General features: G+C 39.7%; 1 protein-coding gene across 1 annotated transcript in view; it reads right to left on the bottom strand.

The window, feature by feature from the left end:
• The window catches only part of BRF1 (BRF1 RNA polymerase III transcription initiation factor subunit), a 171,457-nt gene that overhangs the window by 23,320 nt on the left and 125,569 nt on the right, over positions 1-22,568 (bottom strand). Inside the window, exons 13-15 of the mRNA XM_063399514.1 lie at positions 22,342-22,423; positions 22,191-22,246; positions 20,107-20,363 (exon numbers count right to left, since the gene is read on the bottom strand). Coding sequence (XP_063255584.1) covers positions 20,107-20,363; positions 22,191-22,246; positions 22,342-22,423 — 395 coding nt within the window. The remainder of the gene's footprint in view (positions 1-20,106; positions 20,364-22,190; positions 22,247-22,341; positions 22,424-22,568) is intronic.

A 22,568-nucleotide genomic window follows, 5' to 3' on the forward strand; every position in this document is an offset into this window, starting at 1 on the left:
CAGCAAGGGTATAGAAATAAAAACCAACGTTTTTCAAGTCTTTAGGGGATAGATAGATAGTCAGATAAACACCATGACAGACAGATGAATTTATTGCTACAGGTAATTTTTTTATTCCTCCTAAGCAAAAATCAGGCTTCAAATGGATTGTTACAGCTAAACATATTAAGAAAAATCCCCCAACTAATGAGTAATTTTATTGTTAAATTCTCTGGTCTGTTGCAACCACTGGCCTAGAGGTAAAAAGCAAGGAGATTTTTTTTCTAAAACTACTGTTTTATTTGCATTAAGGTTAAAGAACTTCCTCTCTCCTTGACTGGTGTCAGATGTAGTAAAACAAAACCATTTGAAAGGAGAAAAAAACCCCTGCCTGGAGTGATTAAAAGTGCTGTTTTGGAGGCTCTTTTCCTCCTTCTCCACTTCTCTGACAAAGTCATGAACTACCTTTGGGCTCACTTCACACCACAGAGCTGCTGCTGGGGTTTGCCTGCAGAGCCCTCCCAAACCAGCTCCAGCTCCAGCTCTCCTCTGCTTGCTGTGGGGAGGAGGCAGGGCTGGTGCATTCACAGATTCCCTCTTCTCTCTAAATTTAGCACGGGTTTAAAACTCCTGATTTAAAGAGTGCAAAGGAAACCGAGCCAGTGTCCATAAACTCTGCAGGTTGACTCCCAGCATTTACCGAACACACGATGCTGGCGCGGCTGAGCTGCTAAGCTGTCTGCTCTGCTCACAGCCAGGCTCCCACGTTTGAGAGGACTGTGAAATGAGCAACCTCATAACACTCCTGTAAGGGAATTAATGCTAATATGAGAAAAACGCATTTGAATAATCAGGCTCTGCAAAATGCAGGCCTAGTAAGCAGCAAGCTGGACCACACTTTCAGAGCTACCTTGTAACCCTTTCGACATGAACAACTGACCTGCACCTAGCATCAGATTTTAGTTCTGTTTGCTACATTAAACAACCCAAACAAACAAACAAAACACTTAAAGCAACTGCTCCTACTTGAAATGGTAAAACATCTGTGAAAAGGCCACCAGAGTGGGGAAATAATTAGCTGATGATTTGTTTCTTTAGGACTAAAGCCACTTTAACAGGGTCAACAGGAGCAATGGTGGAGAGAGGTCAGGACAGCCCCACTTCACACCAGCACTGCCCCGGGTTGCAGGCAGGAGCCTTCGGCTGCCCCCATTCCAAAGAGCAGGTGACAGCCCCACTCATGCAGGAGAAACAAAGCAGCCCCGGTGATTTACAACCTCTTTTTAAGATGTTTTTAAACACTTTTGCAATTCTACTTGTGTGAGTAACTAGAAAAAAGAAACTTTTGCTGACTTTGCCCAGCCTGGCATCCTCATCCTCCCGTCTCACCCATTAGTGACTGGGACATGCAGCACCCTCTGGTTGCACACAGTTATAGTTCACCTCCAGCTACAAAGGATCCTTGGAAGTGAGTAAATGCTTCACCATCACCATTTATCTCTTTCTTCTAGTTCGTGAGTGTCCTAAGGAAGAAATTCAGACTTCATCTAATCAGATACAGCTCCAAAAGGAGACAAAGATCTTAATCACTTCAATATTTGGCCTTGAACTTGTATTTTGACTACAAATGTTGGCTGTCTTCCAACACAGCAGCCAACCTTACCACCACTGAGATTCCTGATGTCCCACCAAAATTAGCCTTTTCCTCAGCTGTATCCCAGCTCTACTATTCCATATGCTGCTGTATCCATCATCTACACTTCAAAAGGTGTCACACTTCGTGGCTCCTCACACCACACTCTGGATGGGGCTTCAGCATTTTCTCCACATCAACATCTCTCCTGCTGAAACCACACTAATGACTCCCATTCTCTCATCTGCAGAGGCAAATGGTTCTCCAAGACAGGCCTAATGCCTCCCTGATCTGTCACATTCTGCTCCTCCAATGAGTGGCCCAAATTGGTCTTTTTGTAGAGCCTCATATCTAATTTGCAGTCCATTATCTCTATCTTTTTCAGCCTTATGGCTTTTACAGCTTCTGCTCCCATGTTCAGATTGTATTTCCTTGGATGCATTAGCCTGGATGTTTTCCAAGATGCTCTTTTTTATTTCTTACTCTTGGTTACATTTTTTTTTCCTTAGCAGCACTACTTTGCACAGTCATTTTCAGTCGACTTTGCTGTATGACTCACTTTATTGTCTCCTGCAGATTTCATTAGTGCAGTTCTCCAAGTCATTATGGGGTAGGACTGAATTTCATGCATTGTTCAAGCTTTCCACAAAACATTTTCTTGCAAGTTAGCACCCTCCTTGCTGCTCACTTTAGCAGTCCTGGAACTGCTGCTCAAAAGGGAAGATCTTGGGGTAAGAGAATCTGCTTAAACAGAGCAAGTTTCCTAAAGTGCTAGGAGAAGAACGCTAACAGAGAATCTGGGTGTGTAATCACCATTAGCTCCTGGAAGACTCAGGTTTTTCCCATGACCTGTTTTGTTAGGTATTTGAAGGTAACTCCTTGCCAGGAACAGATGGTGTTCAAGCAGACAACTGGCAAAGGATCCAGAAGAGTGCACTGAGATGGTGGTGTGTGAAAGTCTGGCCCCTTATCCAAAACAAAGGCACGAATACAACAGGAGCTGCCAAAAGGCATTGTTTTGGAAAGAAAATGTAGTAAGTAGGACAAAAAAACACTGTAGGTGACGAAATGTAAGAAACTTTCTGATACAAGGATGGTGCCTTGGCTATTAACTCAATTTTTGAATTTGTATCAAATAGTCTACAGATGGTTGGAAGTGAGTAATGCTTTGACACGTGCCCGGATAAAAGAATATGATAATGATCTTCCACAGATGTGATGGCACAATTAAAATAGCGGACAAGAGAAGCACTTTTTGAGAAACACTTAAAACCAAACAAATCTTAATGCTCCACCAAATGCCTTCAAGTGGCTGAATAAATTTCCTCCTCATTTTTACTCCAATATTACCTTACTTCAGACCAAAAAAAGGATAACACAGGAGACCTTCAAAAGAATTACACTATACATTATGTATGGGTTTCACATAATCCCTGCTAACTCCAAAAACATTTCATTTTCAGAAATTGCATACTCCCCCAGCATAAACATTTCTAATGATGCAAAATAGAATCAGAAGGGATCCATCTCCTTTCTAATGCTAAATATCGCACAAGTAACTACCATCTTTGTAATCTTAATGCTGCATCAACACAATTTCCAAAACAGAACACAAAATTGAGAATAAATTGTTAGGAGATTACTCTTCAAGAAAACTATTGCCAGTAAGCTCCTAATAAGACCTGTCACTTTGACCTTCACGCATATTTTTTAACACCTTCACTTGCTGCAATGTTTGTGTGAGTCTAAGTGCAATGAAGAGCCCATTTAGGGAGCAGTCCCTTGTGCATTATGCCTCAGCAAGCCACAACCTTGAAATACCCATGGAACTATTTAAAATATTTACAGCCCCCAAGGTCAAGCTCTGGAGAGCCTGGACAGAAATCTATCACACTCCGAGAAATGGAAACATTTCTGCCAAACCTCCCTCCCTGTAAAAAAGTATGGTTAACAACAATGTCGAAGAATTGTTTCAATCAAACCCTGCACATACAAGGAAACCCACATATTTTTCCTCATAACTCACCTCTCTGCAACACATAGGTAACATTAATCTTTAGAATGCTCCCTATAAAATTTAGAAGGAAGCAGTCCTAACCACAAGATTTCATGCCTTTATTTAGAGTGACTGTATTTCTGGGGAGCAGGGGATGCTGCAGGTGCGAAGCCAGAGCCAGCATTACAATTCCAAGTGCCCAACACTGCAGCAGAAAAGCCCCATAAAGCTGTTTACCAAAGACTGCCCTGTTACTCTATTACTCATCAGGGGGCAGTGGGGCCAGAGCAGCTGCTGCATTTCAGGTTGTGATGTAACTCACTGTGTTGTTGCAGAAGCCTCACTGGATGCCCTGAGGTGTCATCGCCCCTTCGTGCCAGCTCCATATTTCTCTCATATCAGTGCATGTATCTACCATTTAATGGACATACAGGCAACTCCACACTTTGCAACATCACAATCGGCTTAGAATTCACTTTTTGCCCCTTAAGCATCCCTCCCTGCACATCATCTTTAAATGATTTTGATTAGGGCATCTTAAGTACAGTCAAATGATTTTGATTACAATATGGTGTTCTCATAATTGAGCAGTTCAGGGAAAGTTCTAGTTTTATGTAGACACCATTTTGAAAGAAGTTGTTCACTCTGTTCCTCCCACTTAAACAGCAAATTGATCGTTCTCATCCTAACCAACAACTGAAGGCTACTGAAAGCTCCAAAGCCCACAAAATGATACTTGCATAACCATTAACTGAACGTTTGCTGCAATCAAGGCAATAATTAAAAGCCATTAAAAATCAAGCCACAGGCTGATCCAGCATTAGTCTCAACCCTTTCAGGCAATGAGAACTGTCACTTGAAGTGACAACTTTCTGGCTCATCAGGACACTGGCAACAAAAAAAAAAGGCCCCAAGAAATCTTGTAGTTTTTAAAAAAATATCCTAGTGTATCTCACAAGTGAGGCTTTCCACTGCCAGATGGTCGATAGGAATGCTAATGGAAAGAGTTGAAGCTGAAATAAATCTGCCACTTTTAATCAATCACAGACAACTGTGTCATCAATCAATAAGGGACTCGTGTTATGACAAAATCCCTTTGGTTCGCTACAAGCAAAGTTGATAAAATGCATCACACCCATGTATTCATTACCAATACTGGGCAACTTTAAGACACGTGTTTTTGAGGTTAAAGTTTCTTTTTGAGATTATTCTTTCCCTCATAATGCAGTGATTTTGGATTCATCCTGAAAAAACAACAGTTACTAAATGTTAGAAGATATTTAGATAGTAAATCAGTTGTGAAAAAAACCCAAACAAAATCCAACAAAACCAAACCCCACATCACTGTAAGCTCAGAAAGTCCCATTAATTTATAGAATCATAAAACAATTTGGTTTGGAAGTGACCTTTAAAGGCCATCCAGTCCAACCTCCAAAAATCAGCTACTACCCGAAAGAAATGCACTCCTTATTTCCAAGTCTTTGCTCACACAAACAGGGTGCACTCTCCACTGTTTAGAAAAGATAATTATGAAAAGATAAGTATGTCATATCCTGACACTACATCTATGTCTGTTACACTCCACTCTAATACCTCCAAGTATCTGGTGACCACAAAAAACCATGGAGGCAGAAGTCACCAAAATAAACAAGTTCTTTTGTGAAAACTGGAAGTAGGAAGAGGAGATTCTTTCAAAAGAGTTCCCCCATCAAAGGGCAAGGAATCATCCACATGCCACACAGCCAACAGCTGTAGAACTGGGGATCTTGCTTGAGGAAAGAAGGGAATGACCAAAGGAAAAAAGATGGCAGCCAGCAGAAAATTAGACTTTGCTACTTCCATTGCTTACTGGTAGTTTTGCAAACGTATTTTTAACAGACTTCCAAATTCAGCCTCTGTACGAGTTGTGTCTTTTTGCTTTCACTGACAATTGTCCATCACTCATTCAAAATGTAATTGCAAAACCAAGACTCTACGATTAGGTGAAGCAAATCTAATATTTTCCCAGATTAGAGGCAATATGGGATTCAGTTGCTTGAAAGAAAAAATAATAAATGACCAAAGTTACTAAAGCACAAGAGCAAACAAGTCATTTCAAATCCATTTACAGAGACACAGGAAATTACAATTAGCCCAAACTTCATAACTTGTCTATCAGTACAGCAATAAATACATCATTAAAGATGCTTCTCCCTCCTCACCCAATTATAAACTCACAGTATCTAAAAAACAAAGACTGTAAGTCAACACAAAAAAATTTCATGGTGGATTTGCAGCTCTCACTGGGAAAAATCAGGCTGACACAGACACTCCTTTGCCTTCCCTTCCTCAGCCAGCTGAGAGATGACATCTTTGCAATGATGAGCAGCAGAAATGAAGCACTCACAGTCTGCTTGGGTTTCTTGTTTTCTTTTACATCCCCATCCAAGAGCAACTGTGCTGGACAGGATCCCTGGAACAGCGTGATCATCCTTCAATATAATTTCGAAGGAGTATCGAACTGTGTCTGCACACAGAGAACACTGAGGATCCATTTTATGAAATAATGAATGCCAGGATGAGCATCCCGATATCTTCAAAATTTAAACCCAACAATTTTTATTCCAGTTATAGTACTCTGAAAGATAATATGTTAGAGTTATTATAGACTGCTGCAGCATCATAGATTAGTTTCACAGTATTGATTCTCAGGAGACCAAAATGGCAGATACGTGAATGTTCCCTACAGTTTAATCAGTGAGGCCCTTTCAGTGTTTCTGAATTATTTTTCTCTATTTTCCTATTTTTTTGTGCCTTTCAAGTTCTAAGGAAAACACAGCTATTTTCTCCTCCTCATGCAAAAAGAAGGTTCTTTTTCTAGATTTTGAGAGAACTGCAGTAAAACTGTGCTTAGGAGCCTAAGTTAGACAGAAAGACAATGAGTAACATTGAGATATACTTGGTAAGAGCTGAAGACAGATCATTAACACAAGGGTGATACACTAAAAAGTCTCACAAAATAAGAAAAGAAAATATTTGCTTCAATAGAATAGACAGCATCTACACAATAGAATAGACAGCATCTACAGTAACTTATCTGAGAAAGCTGCAGCATAAATTGGCAAAAATTCAGATGTTTTTAAGTAGATTGTTTATCCATTTCATCCTAAAAGCATGCACATTGCCTGAGTACATCCATTCAAAGGCCTGCCTTGTTATGGACAGAGCCAAACCATTTTGTGTGGTGCCTGTATACACACCAAAATATACCATATACACACCAAAATATATCATATCCACAACACTCAAGTTTGAGAACATGAACCAAAGTCCACCAAGGTCACTGGGACAAACTCCAGGCGAGGTAAGTACAGAAAATCTTCAGGTGATCCATTAACAGAAGATTTGGGAGATTGGAATCACTTACCTAAAGCATTCCTTATCTCATCTTAATGACATTTTAAAGCAGCTACATCTGAATTCCTCTGCAAAAATTCTCTTGAATATCAGTGCTTCTGCAGCTCCTGGCTTCGACCCTTTGGTTATGGTGGTAAATTGAGAGTGTTTAAATCATTTCAAATTTACCCTATTAAGTGAATTTAAACTGGAAGCTGGCCAGATATCTCTGGAGCAGTGATGTGGAGCAGAGTGCACAGGCAAGAGGAGCTCTGCTGTTCAGAGTGCTTTAGGAAAAGATAAGTCTTCCAATAAAAACCTGAAAATCTTCATCAACTTTTAAAATTACTTGGAAGCAGAGCCTGAAATGGGTCACCTCTGCTCCACTATGTCTCCCACAGAATCTGCCAACACCCTGCCCAGCACAGGCAACAGCAGCACAAACACCAGCCCTTAAAACTATGGTCTGTAAAGAGGTAGGGTATTAAAGGTCTTGATTACCGTGCTAGAAAAACCCTTAGCTATTTCATTTGCTTTAAAATGGGTTTTAAAATGAAATCAGCAGATACTGAAATTGAAAAGAGAGGGAAAGTAATTTAGACAAAAATGCATCTGTTCCTGTGGTTGGCCTCTTACAAGCACTCTGCAAAAGCCATCTGAAGTCTGGACTTCCCTCCGTTGCAAATCCTATCAGCAAATGCTGAACCATAAACTTGAGTTTTCTAGTGTCTGGACTTCACCAAAAAGTTAATATAACGCTGTGCTTAATACCTGTGAGCTACTGAAGTAGCAACAAAATGATGACTATATACTATACTGCAAGCTCACTCAGTGCCTTGGATCTCAGGATTTCCTAGTGCTTCATAATTTAAGACTTCCTCAAGCTTTAAGGAGTAATTTTAAATTGTGACCCAAAGCTAACAGAAAACTACAGCCTAGTAATCATCGGATCTCAGAAATGTTGACAATTCTCCACACCAGATAGAAATAAATGCATGAAACCTGCATTTTCCTCCAACAGCTATCTGAAGATTTTTTTCTGTAAAACTCGTGTGTGTATATATATCTGCAAGTATAAGAATATATATATATAATTTTAAAAAATCCAGACTCTGAGGATTACTATGTTGAAAGGCAAACTTTCAGTGGGATGCAATTACATTCGTATTTTCTGCCACTGCACAGAGGAGTTATTTACCCACTCCTGGATAAAACACAGGAAGCACCTGAAAAATGTCGGCTCAGTAAACTCAGCAAATCTTCCAAACAAGTTTGGGCAAATGAATCCCGGAGTCGGGTTTCCCATCCATCATGTCAAGAGTGGTGGGTTGTTTTTGCAAGGATGGCCAGCCTGACCCGCAGCCAGGGCTGCATTGTTGGTGCCAGCGGGGGAAGGCTCCGGAGCAGGAGCAGGCTGCTGCTTCCTGAGGAATCACCCCTGAACACAATGGGGCTCTGCCAGACAATAGTGTCTACGGCTCCTTTTGATGGTTGGAGTTTTTCTAATCTCTTCAGGTTAGATTAAGAGAGAGGCAGCCAGGGTCGGCAAAGGTCAGCGAGATGAGGTTTGTTTTTACAGAAACCTTTCCCTTCCATCTGAGATCTCTCGAGCTACTCAGTCATTTGCTATGGGGTTATTTTCCATTATACAGAATTTATGATTCCTTACAGCTTACACACACCACACTTTACATTCAACTCAGTTTGCTGGTTGCAAAAATGTCCAAACCTCAGTGGCTTTAAATCCTTAATTAGCTCTTTTTCTTTGTCTTTGTGCCCTTCATAGCTTCCCCACCCTTTCGTATTTTTTTTTAACAGAACAGAAGCATCTATTGTCATCTCATGCTTTTGGATTTGCTGAACTGGTACTTATTAGGCTTATTTTCATGAAATGTATGACACAGTCTATCTGAGCCATACAAGATAAAGTATGAAATCCAGTTAAACCAAATTCTTTCATTACCCCAATGCTTTGCTCTTGAAAACAAACAATAATATTTCAAGAAATAACAGAAAAATGAAAATAAGAAAGGATAAAAAGTATCTCTATTCCTACAAGGATTTATGGAAATTTAAGGTATATATACTCTGGACTTTTCTCATGATGACACTAAAGCTTTCTCAGCAAGTTTCTCTCTTGGACTTCTTCAGTTTCTACTTCTGGACTAGCTATGTTCTGACTTGAAAAATAAGTTATATGTAATCTGATAATACGGCCCAATAATTTTTTATATTCCAGATCTCCCAGGGGTCAAAATCACATTTGGACTGGACCAGGTCATGGGCAAAGCAAGTTCTTAACTCACCACTGCCTTTAGATGGTTTTAGAGGTGGGACAACAAATGAACATTTTGCAAACAGTAATTTTTTTGCACTGCCTCATTACTGAGAGCCACTGATGATCCTAAACCCCTGGACACTGTCCAGAGGTGGAGGAGAAAGCTCAGAAGGTACAGCCTGACATGGGAACACCCAGAAAAATCCCACAGTAGGCACCATCAGTGATATGCACAACCCAAGCTGCTCTCCAAACCACCCTGTTCCACAAACAATCCACACAAAAGAGTTCACCATTCTGCTGCTCTGTTCCCACCATTTTTCTCTGTAATATTTCAATAAGTATGAATAAAGTGCAAACATGTCTAAGACGTGCTGTATTTGCATATCAAATTTTAAGCCAATATTGCTTGCACACAGTTTATCTGGCAGAAAAAGAACAAGCTTCTAAACCACCTTCAATTATGCAGCACCTTGAGGCACAGAATTAACCCTAACATTGACTTCCTAAAGCCCAGACTGATGGTCCCACCTCTGCCACCAGAAACAAGGCAGCAAAGTGACACTGCCTTGTAATAACCTGCTGCAATGTTTTCAACTACCCTGATTTCTATCTTGCTTCTCTTCATCTGATAATTTGATTCATTGTTGACTTTCATTTATTAATTCATCAGATGACTGATTGATTCAACTACAGCTTTAATATGATGATTATCTCATTCAACTTCAGCAACAGCTTTAGTCAGGATTCCAAATTATTTTGTTTCTTTATTGCTCCATTTTAAAATCCATGCAGAAGTGTGCAAAGCCATTTTTCTCTTAAAACTACTATGTTACCCCTGCAGACAGGCAAAGATAACCTTACAAAATAAATATGCCAGCCACTTCGTTCCACTTCCAAATCTGTACGCGTGTCCTTCATGCTTCAGATTAAATATCTCAAACCACTCAGATAAAATATGTTGATAACTTCTTAAAAGAACACTGTGCTGTAACAGCACATATTTCTTTCACATAAATATCACATCTAAAACCATTTCAGAATTAAGAGGTGACAGACTACTGAACACATATCTGACACTTCTATTCTGCATGTGGCCTGAGAGTGCTCTCAATGTCCAATATCTTCCAGTGCTCCAATTCAACAGAAAGATTAAACTCACCTCTGAGTATAAATAAAGATTCTAAATCTATTGCACCATGTCATGCTGTGGGCTCTTACAGCCTCACTGTATCCTTTAAACTGTTTGAGTTTTGACAGCTGTTGAGCCAAGCAATGCCTGGGCAGAGTGCTCATGGCCAGAGCTTCTCCACTGCAGATGGACAGCAGGTCCTGAGGTCCACACATGCTGCACTCCACTCTGTGTCTTCCCATCTGACCTCTGTGGCAGCACAGGTGTTCTGTTCATGGGCAAAACTTTGGGGGAGAGAAAAATACCTATAAAAGTTGGTGGTTTCCCTCCTTCATGCTTTGCAGGTCACAAGGAAGGGGCCAGTATAACAGCGAGGAGGAGATGAGCTGCTCTGGAGCAGGTCAGGAAGTGTCCTCCATTCTGAATATCCTAAACACAGCAATGGTTTTGTTCAATCTATGGTCTTGCAGCACTGGAGGAAGGGGAAAATGCTGGACAGAGATTTCTGACTCACAACAAACTGGAAATCCAGCAACAGAAGAAAAAGTTAAATTTGCTGCATGTATCTTCCAAGACCACATGTAGAAGTTATCTCAGAATGTTTCAACCTATATTTAGCAACAACTGCAGCAAGGTAAAATTAACTCAGCAAGTGCACCAGCAGCATCACTGGGTAATGGAACAGCACTTACATAAATGACTAAGTTACAGCACACTAGCTGATTTAAAACTAATTATGTGGATGCTGTTAAATATTATGTGAGCAAATAGTACTTCAAGTTTTCTAGCAAACTGCTGCAACTTTCCAACCCTTTACCCTGCCATGGTGAAAGAACTGCACTCCTAACCACAGAATGGATGCCAGCCATCCCATCTGGAAATGCCTGCACACAGCAAGGAACAAGAAACTTCATGTGACTGCTCCCCTAGCTTGGGTAGCAGTCTTGGTAAAATAATGTATGCCATATTGCACTGAGGGAAAGTTAACTTTTTGTTTGGTTGGCTCCTTTCCCTTCAACATTTTGCAAATACTCACTGAAGACTCAACTTCACTGACACATCTAAAACTCATCAGACATACACTTCCCGTGGTTTAAACTGGAAAAATGAGCAGACACACACTGTAAAGATCAACAAGCAGACCCTGCTGGAAAAGGGGTCAAAGAAAAATCAATTCAGAAACCAACCATTTTCCACCCGTGAAAAAAAAAGAAAAAATAAATCAGAAAAATTTACAGACTGAGAACAAGCATCTCACAGTGCTGAGGCTCTCTCAGCTACAGGACGTGCACCTCCAGGGTTTGATAACAAGAGATGTAACACTTCCAATTTTTTGTTTCTTCCCACTCTCCTCATCCCTGCACCACACATAACTATTTCTGCTAACACGTTATAAGGTTCAAGAGACTGCACATACATATTTATAGTGTCTCCCATTAGACCATTACTGAGCGTAATTTGGAAGAAAAAAGCTCGCAGAGTCTTTTCTTATAACCAACCTGAAAATGAGAACATAGATAAACAAGGCACTCGCAATCCAACTGTCACACAACATTATCTTCTGGGCTGAAATTGCTCCTATTTGGTTTTAAAATGCAAGAAGAAATTATTTCAGACAGACACCAAAAACCCCTCCGCATTTTTGTGCTGCCCAGCCACCCTCCCTCAGAATCCAACACGGGGATGACTTTCTTGAGTGGGAGGCAGAAAAGAAATATCCAATTTACATTAGACAAACAAAAAGGCTGCTGTAAAAATAAGGAGACTTGACCTGGGTCTGGGCCACAAGGTCGAGCTGGATCAATGCCTTTTTAATTTTAAATTGAAGGCATTGTAATAATTTAGGGTAAATGGAACAGAGCACTGGATTTGGCAGATTCTTATTATCCCTGAAACACTCACACAAGTGTAGATGTGTCCTCATCCAATCTTGAAGGGTTTATATATGTATATTTCTCAAAGGTTCTCATAACTCTCAGTAAATGACAGCTCAGGCACACTCCCCTGCAGTCTCAGCAGACAATGCTCCCTTATCCTTACACTAAACCACATTCTGACAGCATTAAAAGTCTGTACTATAAAATTTGAAAGCTCTTAATGAATGATGTACAACTAGGGATGGATGATTTGCAGCATCACTGGACTTCAATAAATTGGTACAGGTCACATCAAGGAGGCTTCTTTACAGTATTTCCCCTATCACTAAGCTATTTTTCTCCAATTGTATTTTACAGAGTGAGGATACAAGTGGGTTAATAAAAGATGCCATACTGAAATTCTGGCATTTCATTCCAGTATTCAGAAACTAATGAACTCTAAACTGGGATTTTTAACAAGAATACTCATTTTACTAACAGAACAGGCTAGAAAATATTTTAAGTTAGTTTTTCTTGACTCACTGGCAGAACAGACATGAAAGGGGAAATGATTCACCTCCTACAGGAGGAAGGAAAGAACTAAGGGATGAAGGAATGAGTTTTTTGCTAACCTCACCCTAAGAAACACGACCCAAAGTTCAGAGATGCTGGAATGAGCAGGGAATGACTGTCAGCAGCAGCTCCTGCAGCAGGCTGGGGACACAAACCATGCCAGGCAATGGCTGGGTGGGAGCTCCCTTCCCAGTGCTGCAGAGCACAGCCAGTGAAACACTATCCATTCATGTTTCAGGGTTTAATGCAGCTCTATTTTGAGAGATATTGAGCCTGACAGATGTGAAATAAAAACGCTATTGTATCAGGGGAATTGATCTTCAAAATAGTCTGAGTAATCAAAATAAACATCAATTCCTGACAAACACCTGACATCTTCTGTAAGGACAGGTTTGGGGACAGTTTGGGGGAGGGAGTTGTTTTACTGAGGCATTTTTTGGTTTTGTTTCGGGTTTGTGTTTTTTTTTTTTTTTTTTTTTTTTTTTTTTTTTTTTTTTTTAAGAAAAAATTATTCTTTCCTCATCTTTCTGTCCTAGCTCCATGTCAAGAGAAGTGAATTTCAGGGTGAAGTAATAACCTGCTGCATTGCTGTCTGGACCCCAAGCTGGTTCTTGCCTCCCAGTCTCTCAGTGGCATTTGCTTAACTCTGTGTCCTCTCAGAGAGTGGTGTTACTTGCAGAAGATGATGCCTTTTTCCTCCTGTGTCATCACTTACTGAGGAAGGAAAGACTGCTGCTCATCACATTTCAGCCTTCAAACGTTAAAACCACACACGCTCCTTTTAAAACACACTGAGTCAGATCCATTTCTCTCCCATTCTTGCCTCTGCTTTATCTCTTTATTACAAAAGGCTGCTTAGCTCACAGGAACAGCAGTAACCCGCAGCATCAGCCAGGTTACAACACTAGGCTTGAGCAGATCCACTCCTCAAATCAACTGTGAACAAGCAAACCCAAGTGTCAGCTCCTTTCAAGGTCACTCGGGAGGCTCTCCCCCGAAGAGCTAACTTTAATAAGGAGATGCATCACTTAAAAGGCAGAACCTTGCAAGCCTTGAATTCATTTTTTTTCCTTGGGTTAGCTTTCTGTAAATAAAATACTAAACATAATTGGTATAAGCTTGTCCCTCTAAAAGCTACAAGATTAGAAAATACTGGTAGGATTTATTTAAAGTGGAGGTACTTACCAAATGTCACCGTTTTCCTGTTCAAAATGAGTAATCATTTTGATTAACCTTTGATTTAAATGATTATATACCACAGCAAAGCAGAAACACACATTAAATTACACTCCAAAGAAACTCTCAAAGCGCAGATCACATAAGAAAACAGTTATGTCCAAGTGGTTAGGGAATTTATTCACCATGTACACAATATTCAAACCAAAGGCTGACTCCACACACTACCACCACGTGTACCCAGGAATCACAGTCTAGCCTGAATCCTGCAGCCAACATGAGACTGCTTCCATACAAAACACTGAATGATACCAAATAACAACTAAGCTATAGAATAAATTCCTAACTGCCATCTCAGCAAGGACTTCTAGTGTCTTCTGTAAGGAATTTTATTCCAGGTGGGAAATCACTGTTACCCCTTTGGTCACATATAAAAAGAAGGCCTAAAGCAGCACAAGAAAATAAATAAAATTTAATATCTTACTTCGAGTAAATACACATGAATTCCAAACCCTGTAACAGAATCCAAAGCAGAGAGAGAAAAACAGGATATCAAAAGTCAATTAGACAAAGAGCTGAAGGTAATTGTGAAAATAAAAATATATGGTAGAAAATGAAAGCATATTAATATCTCATCTGAAAGGGTCCATTTGTAGAGAATGACCATCAAAGCCAGCATGGAAAAGACTCTCAAAAGCTTCATGTCCACCAAACACAGGGATCTGTCCCTCTTGAGGAGCTCCCCCTCATCACCAATTGCCATCCTGTAGGACTGGCTGCAGACACCCATCAGACTCCACTGCACCACTTGCAGACGAGGAACTTTTAAGATATCCATTCCCAAACTTTTAAACTATTACTGCAATGCCATTTATCTTAACAAAGAAGGTTCCGAACCAACAACTCTCTTCTTGACACAATGAATCAAAAGTGTTCTAGCTTTTATAATCACCTGGTTTAACTAACACAAAGGTTTTAAGATGCTCAGGAATCCCTTAGATTATTCAAGCTGAGCTTTGTTTCATGCTGTTTTGGATTGGCCTCAGTCATTTGGGAAACATGAGCTGATGCTCCTCCCCTCCACAAACACCAGTCTCACAACGTAGAACTAGAAATATTGTACCCATGAAAAACCCATTCCTTTGGTTTTATAAAAATCAGTGACAAGCCACAGCCAATACAGAATAAGTATTCACAGAACCATGGAATCATAGAGTAGCTTGTCTTGGAAAGGACTTTCAAAGGTCACCCAGTCCAGCTCAAGGGATAGCTTTCACCAGACCAGGCTCTTCAAAGCCCCATGCAACCTGGCCTTGAACACTTCCAGGGATGGGGCATCCACAGCTTCTCTGGGCAACATTCAGACGTGCAGCTGAGTCTGGAGCACCCGGCCTTACAGAGCAATAACTCCATCCTGGACACCAGAAAGGGACAACTACAAACAAGGGTGGAAGCTGGGGGAGCCAGCTGATGGCCTCTGATTGTTTCCCCAGCCTCCCTTGGCAGGCTCCTCCAAAGCATCAAAATTAGGCTTCTGCCCACATTTTCCCCTCCAGGGAAATATGATTCCAATTAAGAGAGAGGAAAGCACCAAGCAATTTATCAGGGTAAACAAGATGTCGCATGCTAGGCTGCAGAAAAGCATCACATACATTCTCCCTAATAAAGAGGATTTTTCTGGAGTTCTGACACCCATTGAAAAGCTAACAAAAATGTAGCTGGAGCAGATGCTAACTGAAAATGTGCATCCTAGAGCAGGAACCTGAGCAGCAGAACAAGTTCCTGGTACTGAAAGGGCACAATTCCCAATATCCAAATCCCAAATGGCTCTAAAGCACAGGTGGAGCCATGCACCAAGCTCTACTGGCAATATGGACAGTCAGCAAATACAAGTGAGACCATGGAGAGGACTTGGAGGTGAACTTTCAAATCTAATCAGATCCGACATCACTACCAAGAGTTTTTGTCATACTCATAGCAGGGATGATTTGGTTTGCTATTATATATTCATATGGTTCCATTCAGAACAAACTTGTTTCATTACAATGGATTCCACTGTGCTTCACAGTCCTGCTTCATTTCTTCCAAGGCAAATTCTTCAGGAGATTAACCTGACACATTTACTCCCCTGATAATAGATCCCGTCCTTTCTGATATCATTACCAATTTCAAGCACATAGCAAGAAATAGGCTTAAAATTTTTTAAAAGTAGTGACTTGAAAGCTTTCTTGTTCCCACATTTTCTTGGTACAACACATTTCACTTTACATGTAATGTTGTAAAATTCAGCTCAAGTAAATATAAAATAAATTATTAAGCTTCTAACCAAATACTTCCAGTCCTGAAAACCTTCTTTATTGAACTTGAAGTGCTCCAGAGAAAGGCACAGCTCTAACTGGAGTTCAGCTTTTAAGTAGTTTGAAGCAGCAATTGTTCTTTTATTGGAGTTCAACATATTATTCTCATGTTTCATACGCACAGAAGACGTTAGTGAAGATAAACTGTGCAACTGGTAATTGAAATTAGAGTTGCAACATCTATTATGGTAACATCCACTGTGCCACATCTTCAACACACTGGGAATGAAAAGGCTTTTGCATGTGAAGCACCACTTGTGAAACTCACTGCAACAAAAATGCAATAAGAAATGGAATGAAATACATGTACACAACAAACTTTCCTAGGATTACTTACATTGTCATTACTAGTCTTCTACCATCTTGACAGATAAGTAAACCCCCAGTATAATTCTGGGAGATGTGTCAGAGGAAAGCACAGCTTTTTCTAAAGCTCAAAAAGTTCATAGTAAAGAAACCTGTTCAAAACATCAGTTTGCTTCTGCAAATACTGATATACGTAATATCCACCCACCTAACAAGGAGAAACCTGCATGATCTTTGAAGAATTCTTTGAAACTATCTTCCTCCCAAAATTGCAGAAATGACCAAACATTTCTGAGATTTCAAAATTAGGGTTTTTCTATAAAATAAGATGTAGATAAAACTATATTGTCTTTGAAATCCAAGTAACCATTAAGTCATTATAGTATCAACAAAGCTCTAATAAAAGAGCCACCAACTGAAAGACTATCCAGTTTAAGCATACTCCTGGGACCTGTCTAGAATTTCAGCTCTTTATAAATTTCTTCCAAATCAACAACTTTTTACAAGACTGTAAAATTTGCCTATCATTATCACATCAGGAAACAAAAGCTCTTCTGTATTTTAACTGATTAATACTGTAACTGCTACTTCATGTGATATTAAAAAAAGAAAAACCACCCAGAGACTGCAGCCTGTCTGGTTGGGGTAACCATTTTTTTAGGGATAATCTAAAGTCCTCTTTGTGGAAATAACAGCACAGACTATTTTAGAGCAAAAGGCAATTAGAAAGATGGAAATGAAGATCAACTTCCTATTTCCAGAGTGCTTCAGACTGTATACGAAGATGATTTCTAAGACACGGGACAAACTTAGCCACATCTGGCCAAATCTGGTGTGGTAAGTAAAATGACTTACAAAATGAAAGCAAGAAAGATATTTATATATATATATATTTTAAAAAAATCCATTTCTATACCATTACAGGAGCTCTGCTTTAATCACCAGAAATGAGTATTCATTTCCCATCCTGTAACTTGGTACTCCCTGTACTGGCACCTTCAAATTGGGATCAGGACTAAAGAAATAGCTCTTTAAAATCTGACTACAAGTCCAATGAACTAGAGGACTGGATCAAAGCCTGGTTATTCATGGTGCTACTGCAGTCAGATGCATCTTACTAAATATTTAAAATACATAAAGATAAATATGCAGGCCTGTAAATCACTACAAACCAAGACAAGAGATGATCTTTAAGGTCCCTTCCAACTCAAACCATATGATCTCATTTCTGCAAATGCCTCCTGGAAAAAGATACATTATGTGCTTCATTCATTTTCTAATGCACAATGTTCAGGAGTTTTATTTTTATTAATTGCATATAAATTATCATTATTTTTGTATCCCTGGGAAAGTATTTAGCCATTCACCTCTCAGAGGAACAATGCTGAACAAAGGCAATGAATGCTCGGCATATAAGAACAATGCAGAACACAGAAATTTATGCATGCCATTTAAAAGTCATGGCATTTTAAAAAATCAAAAGTATGTCATAAATCTTTAATTATAGGGAAAAAAAGCCCAACTAATGTTTGTCAAGTCCTTGATAATATTTAAGCAAGAGCACTGCCTACTTCAGGAGTGCAAAATCTTCTTAGCTCACTTATCTGCATGTATCTTCAACCTCCTCTGAAGTGTTCTGCTGCAAAATTCATTGTATCCAAGATCTGCTAATCATCATCATCAAATTCTGTTATGCATCTTAAGGATGTACTTTAAGCTCTCAAGAGGAAAAATAAATATGTTTTATTAGCTGCTTTTGGAAAATACTGATTTGTATTTATTTAGAAACCTTTTCAAGTTGCACCACTGTTAAATTAAATATTTATGGCATGATTTTCCAAAGAGTTTAACACCTGTTAAGAGTTTTACATGCTGACTTCAACAGGAGTTCCAAGGGCCCAACATTTCTGCCAACCTCTGAAGTGACAAGGTTGGGATGTGTTGAAGGAGCTTGAGCTTCACTGCTGGGCTCTGAAATGCAACCAGGATCCTGCCCAGACCCTCCTTCCCACACAGCATTGCATTTCAGACAACTGAATTGGTCCCACTTTACTGGAAATACCAGAAATACCACTCATTAGTACCTGTTAACTGCAAATAAAGCATAAGCTACATGTTGTTAAGTTAATCCTCAATGCATCTTCCCTCTCCTTTACTAGTGGGAAACTTAAATGCAACTTACAGGGGAGCCTAAAATCCCCAGTGAGTCAACAGCTGGAAAGCAAAGCTTTTGATACTGAGAATGAGAAGTTGAACAAGGATGAAGTGAAAAATAAAGAATAAAGAAGAAAAGATGTCTGATATACTGTTAAAATCTGTATCTGGTGACCGTGGGGCCGGTGACTGGAATTTGGCTTCTCAGCCCAAACTGAAGCCCACACCTCTGGCCCCACTGTCAAATGAAGTTAAAATAAGGGGTTAGGTTTTGCCACCCTTATTTTCCTCAGCTTCTGAGAGATTTGCACTTATTATTCTTCCCAGCATTATGTTTTCAGGTATCCCATGTATCCTGTTCTTTCACAAAAATGTTTTCTCACACTTTGTAGGTGGCTGCCCCCCCCTATGTCCCTTACCCAGTTTCAACACATGCCTAAATCTGAACAACAGTTCAAAGATATAATTTTATATTTCAGAATTAAATACCAAGATTTTCTTGTGGCATTTGGCCTATAATTGTGGCAGTAAATAAATAGGCAATAAATAAATAAATAAATAAATAACATCTAAGTAAGAAATCACTATCCATCAAAATTATTCAAATGATGATCCAACGTGACTTCATAAACCAAAGAAAGATAAAATAGTTGAATATTGCAGATTGGACACATCAATCTCCTTATACATTTTACAGCACACTACAAATCTGCCCAGCAAGTTGAGGATTTCTCTCATTAAAGCAGGAGCTTTCATCACACCATAAAACATTTTCAAATGCAGACCAGAAAACCGACAAGCATATTTACTGTAAAGCTTTGTATTTGTGTCATCAATTAACAACAAAAGTTTGGGATAAAACTAAAATAAAAGCTAATCAAAGCAGCTAGCTGTCAAAACAGATGGGAACTATAGTTTTCAAATCAAGCAAGAAGGCAAAGCTTTCGAACATTTAGTGTCGCGTCAGCTCATACAGACAACTTTAAAGGAAGGACAGCAAATGTCAGGATTTCATGAATAAAAGGTGTCTCTGACTGAGAGATTCACATTTATGAATTTCCATTGATTTTGTGGGTTTTTTGGCTTCGGGATGATTAACTCACACCAAAGCAGACCTCTAAAATGTGAACTATAAATAAGGTGTCGCCATGACAGTGCAGGCAAAATAAATAAAAACAGAGCCCCAACATTATTCTAGCCTCAAACAAATGTTTCAGTCCCTACATTGTCTGGTTCAGAAAGATACATAGACAGTCTCACAGACAGAGATATAAATGAACAATTGCAGTACCTTTTTCCCACACTGTTTACAGGGTTGGCTATATTCCTACTGGCAATAGATTTTCTTCTTGACAGCTTCTTGGTGTTGGTGCTGTCATCAGTGCTGTCATCCTCTTTCTTTGGTGTGTTACTTCCTTTGCTGTTCAGGTCCCTTAGCACATTATAATTAATTTTACTCGAGATTTTCTTCTGTTCTAACATCTTTTCAATTGCCTCTCCTGCTGTGCTGGCTTGAATAGGCTCCCGCTTCTTTGCAGATTTCTTTGGCTTAATTAAAATATAAAATTAGTGATGTAGATACAAACAAAGTTTCCATGAAGCAGAGGGGCAAGCTGGAGTGCAGCAGTCCTGGCTCAGGTGCTGCTGATGTGGGGGATGCAGGTGATGTGCCCAGGCTAAGCCAGTGCTCCATCTCCTGCCACTCATTGGGATTGAAGGGGCTCATTTCTCCAAGAGATGCGTGTTTGCTTTTTTTGCCAAATGCCCAGAGAGTTAATTAGAAATTCTTTACTTAACAGAGAGAGAAGGATGGGCCATTTTTCATGAATAAAAAAAAAAAAGGAGGGAGTGAACTCCTGTTACAGAAATAGGAACCTCACTGCATCACCTAGCATGGAAATAAAGAATCTCCCCTGCTAAAACTGCCTTTAAAGCGAGAGCAAAGCTGGGTCACAACTCCCCAGAGCACTGACAACTCTGTATTCCAACTGCGACCGTGTTTCATAGCAAATCTGAAGGCAGCGTGGGAAAGGCTCCACCCAACTCCTCCTCCACTGAGAAGGGCCAAGAGCAGGAGCAGCAGCAGCTTCCCAAGCATGGGCTGGCCCCAGCACGAGGGACAGGGAGCAGGAGGCTGCAGGCACGGGAGCATTGTCACCTGCAGCTGCCTCTCCCAGGCACAGGCTGCGAGCCCAGCTGATGCTTGCAGAGCCAGGCAGCCAGGAATGACACCAGAGAACACTTCCAGCCACGTCCCATGCTTGGGTAGGTATGAAAAAAAAAACCCAACCCAGAACTTCTGTTTCTCATTTGGCATTTTCCTATTCAAAGGAAGGTTTTAACACCAAGCTCTGCAGGAGATTTATTTTTGAATGGATAATAGCCCCTCTGTTTACCTACATGGGTCAAGTGCTACCTTGAAAATGGAAAGCACCACATTAATCAAGTTCTACTCCAGCTGTCAGAAACAATACAAGGTTAGAGAAAAACTCCTGTGTTGTCCGAACAAAAAAGTGGGTGTTTGGGCTACTTGGCAGTGCCAACGAGTTATACAATTTTGAAAATTGCTGGTAGACTGCCACGTCTGCATAAACGCAGGATGAATGAGAAACGCTGAAGTATAAAACAGTGTTTCATTGTCTGGTTCTGTTTTTATTGTTGAAATACCTAGGGGAAGCAGGAAACTCTGCCTTTCACATTAGTCAGAAAAAAAGATAGAGGATATACGCACTAAAAACTAACATGGGTTTTAGTTGCATGTGGAAGATTTGACTTGTCACTTGCTCAATTACACAAAATACTAACGCTGTAAATCGTGAATATACGGCCAATTAGGCTGCTTTAAACTGCTAAACATGGAGACAGGACATGCCATTTGTTAACATAACCGCTGCATTCTTTATGAAAGGTAGAACAAAATACCCCTTCAAGTGACTGTAACAAGGATCTGTTCAGTTCTTCATAAAGAAATCATTATTGCAAGAGCAAAGAAAGCTACTGAAGTTATGGCAAGTACAAACAAATTCCCCATGCACACGTTAAAAAAAAAATCAGACATGTCTTAAAACCTGTATTTTAATAAGCAAGCAATTAGAACAGCAATCATAAATGCAAAGAGCTAGCTCTGACTTTGACATGCACAGAATTTTCTCATAATAGCAATTTAAAATAAAAGTTTGGGCAAGGAAGTGTTTTACTCACCACCTAAAAAAATACAGCCTTGCAATTCAGTAACAGCTAGAGGTACTGTAGTTTTTGCTCCTTTAGTGGTGACCTGTACCATTATGCCCATACATCTAACATGAAGCTGATCAGCAGATATAATGAATTTCTAGGACATTTTCAAACAGACACAATTAACACATAATTTAATACCTTGTGTTCCTTATAAATCCCAAGTTCTTTCTCTTTTGCTATTCTTGCTTCCTTTTCTGAAAGATGACAAAAGAGTAACCAGCATGAAGATTACACAAGACTGCGTATTTCAGCAACACCAGTCAAAAGGCAAATTGTCCCACATACTTACCTTTTTGTTCCTTCAAATAATCTGCATTTTCTTTCATCCACAGCTCTGCTTTTATCTGAGCTTCAGCTTCATTAAGTATATACTAAAAGAGAAAACAAATTTATCTACTTTCAGAAATCAAATCGAAAACCACAGAGCAAAATTGAACTGAAAAACCACTGGCAAGGTCAATCCACATCCCATTTTAAAAAATACATTAAAAGAAAACATGAGTGATATAAGACAAT

Source organism: Prinia subflava, chromosome 5 (assembly GCF_021018805.1).
Source record: "Prinia subflava isolate CZ2003 ecotype Zambia chromosome 5, Cam_Psub_1.2, whole genome shotgun sequence".
Taxonomy (NCBI): domain Eukaryota; kingdom Metazoa; phylum Chordata; class Aves; order Passeriformes; family Cisticolidae; genus Prinia; species Prinia subflava.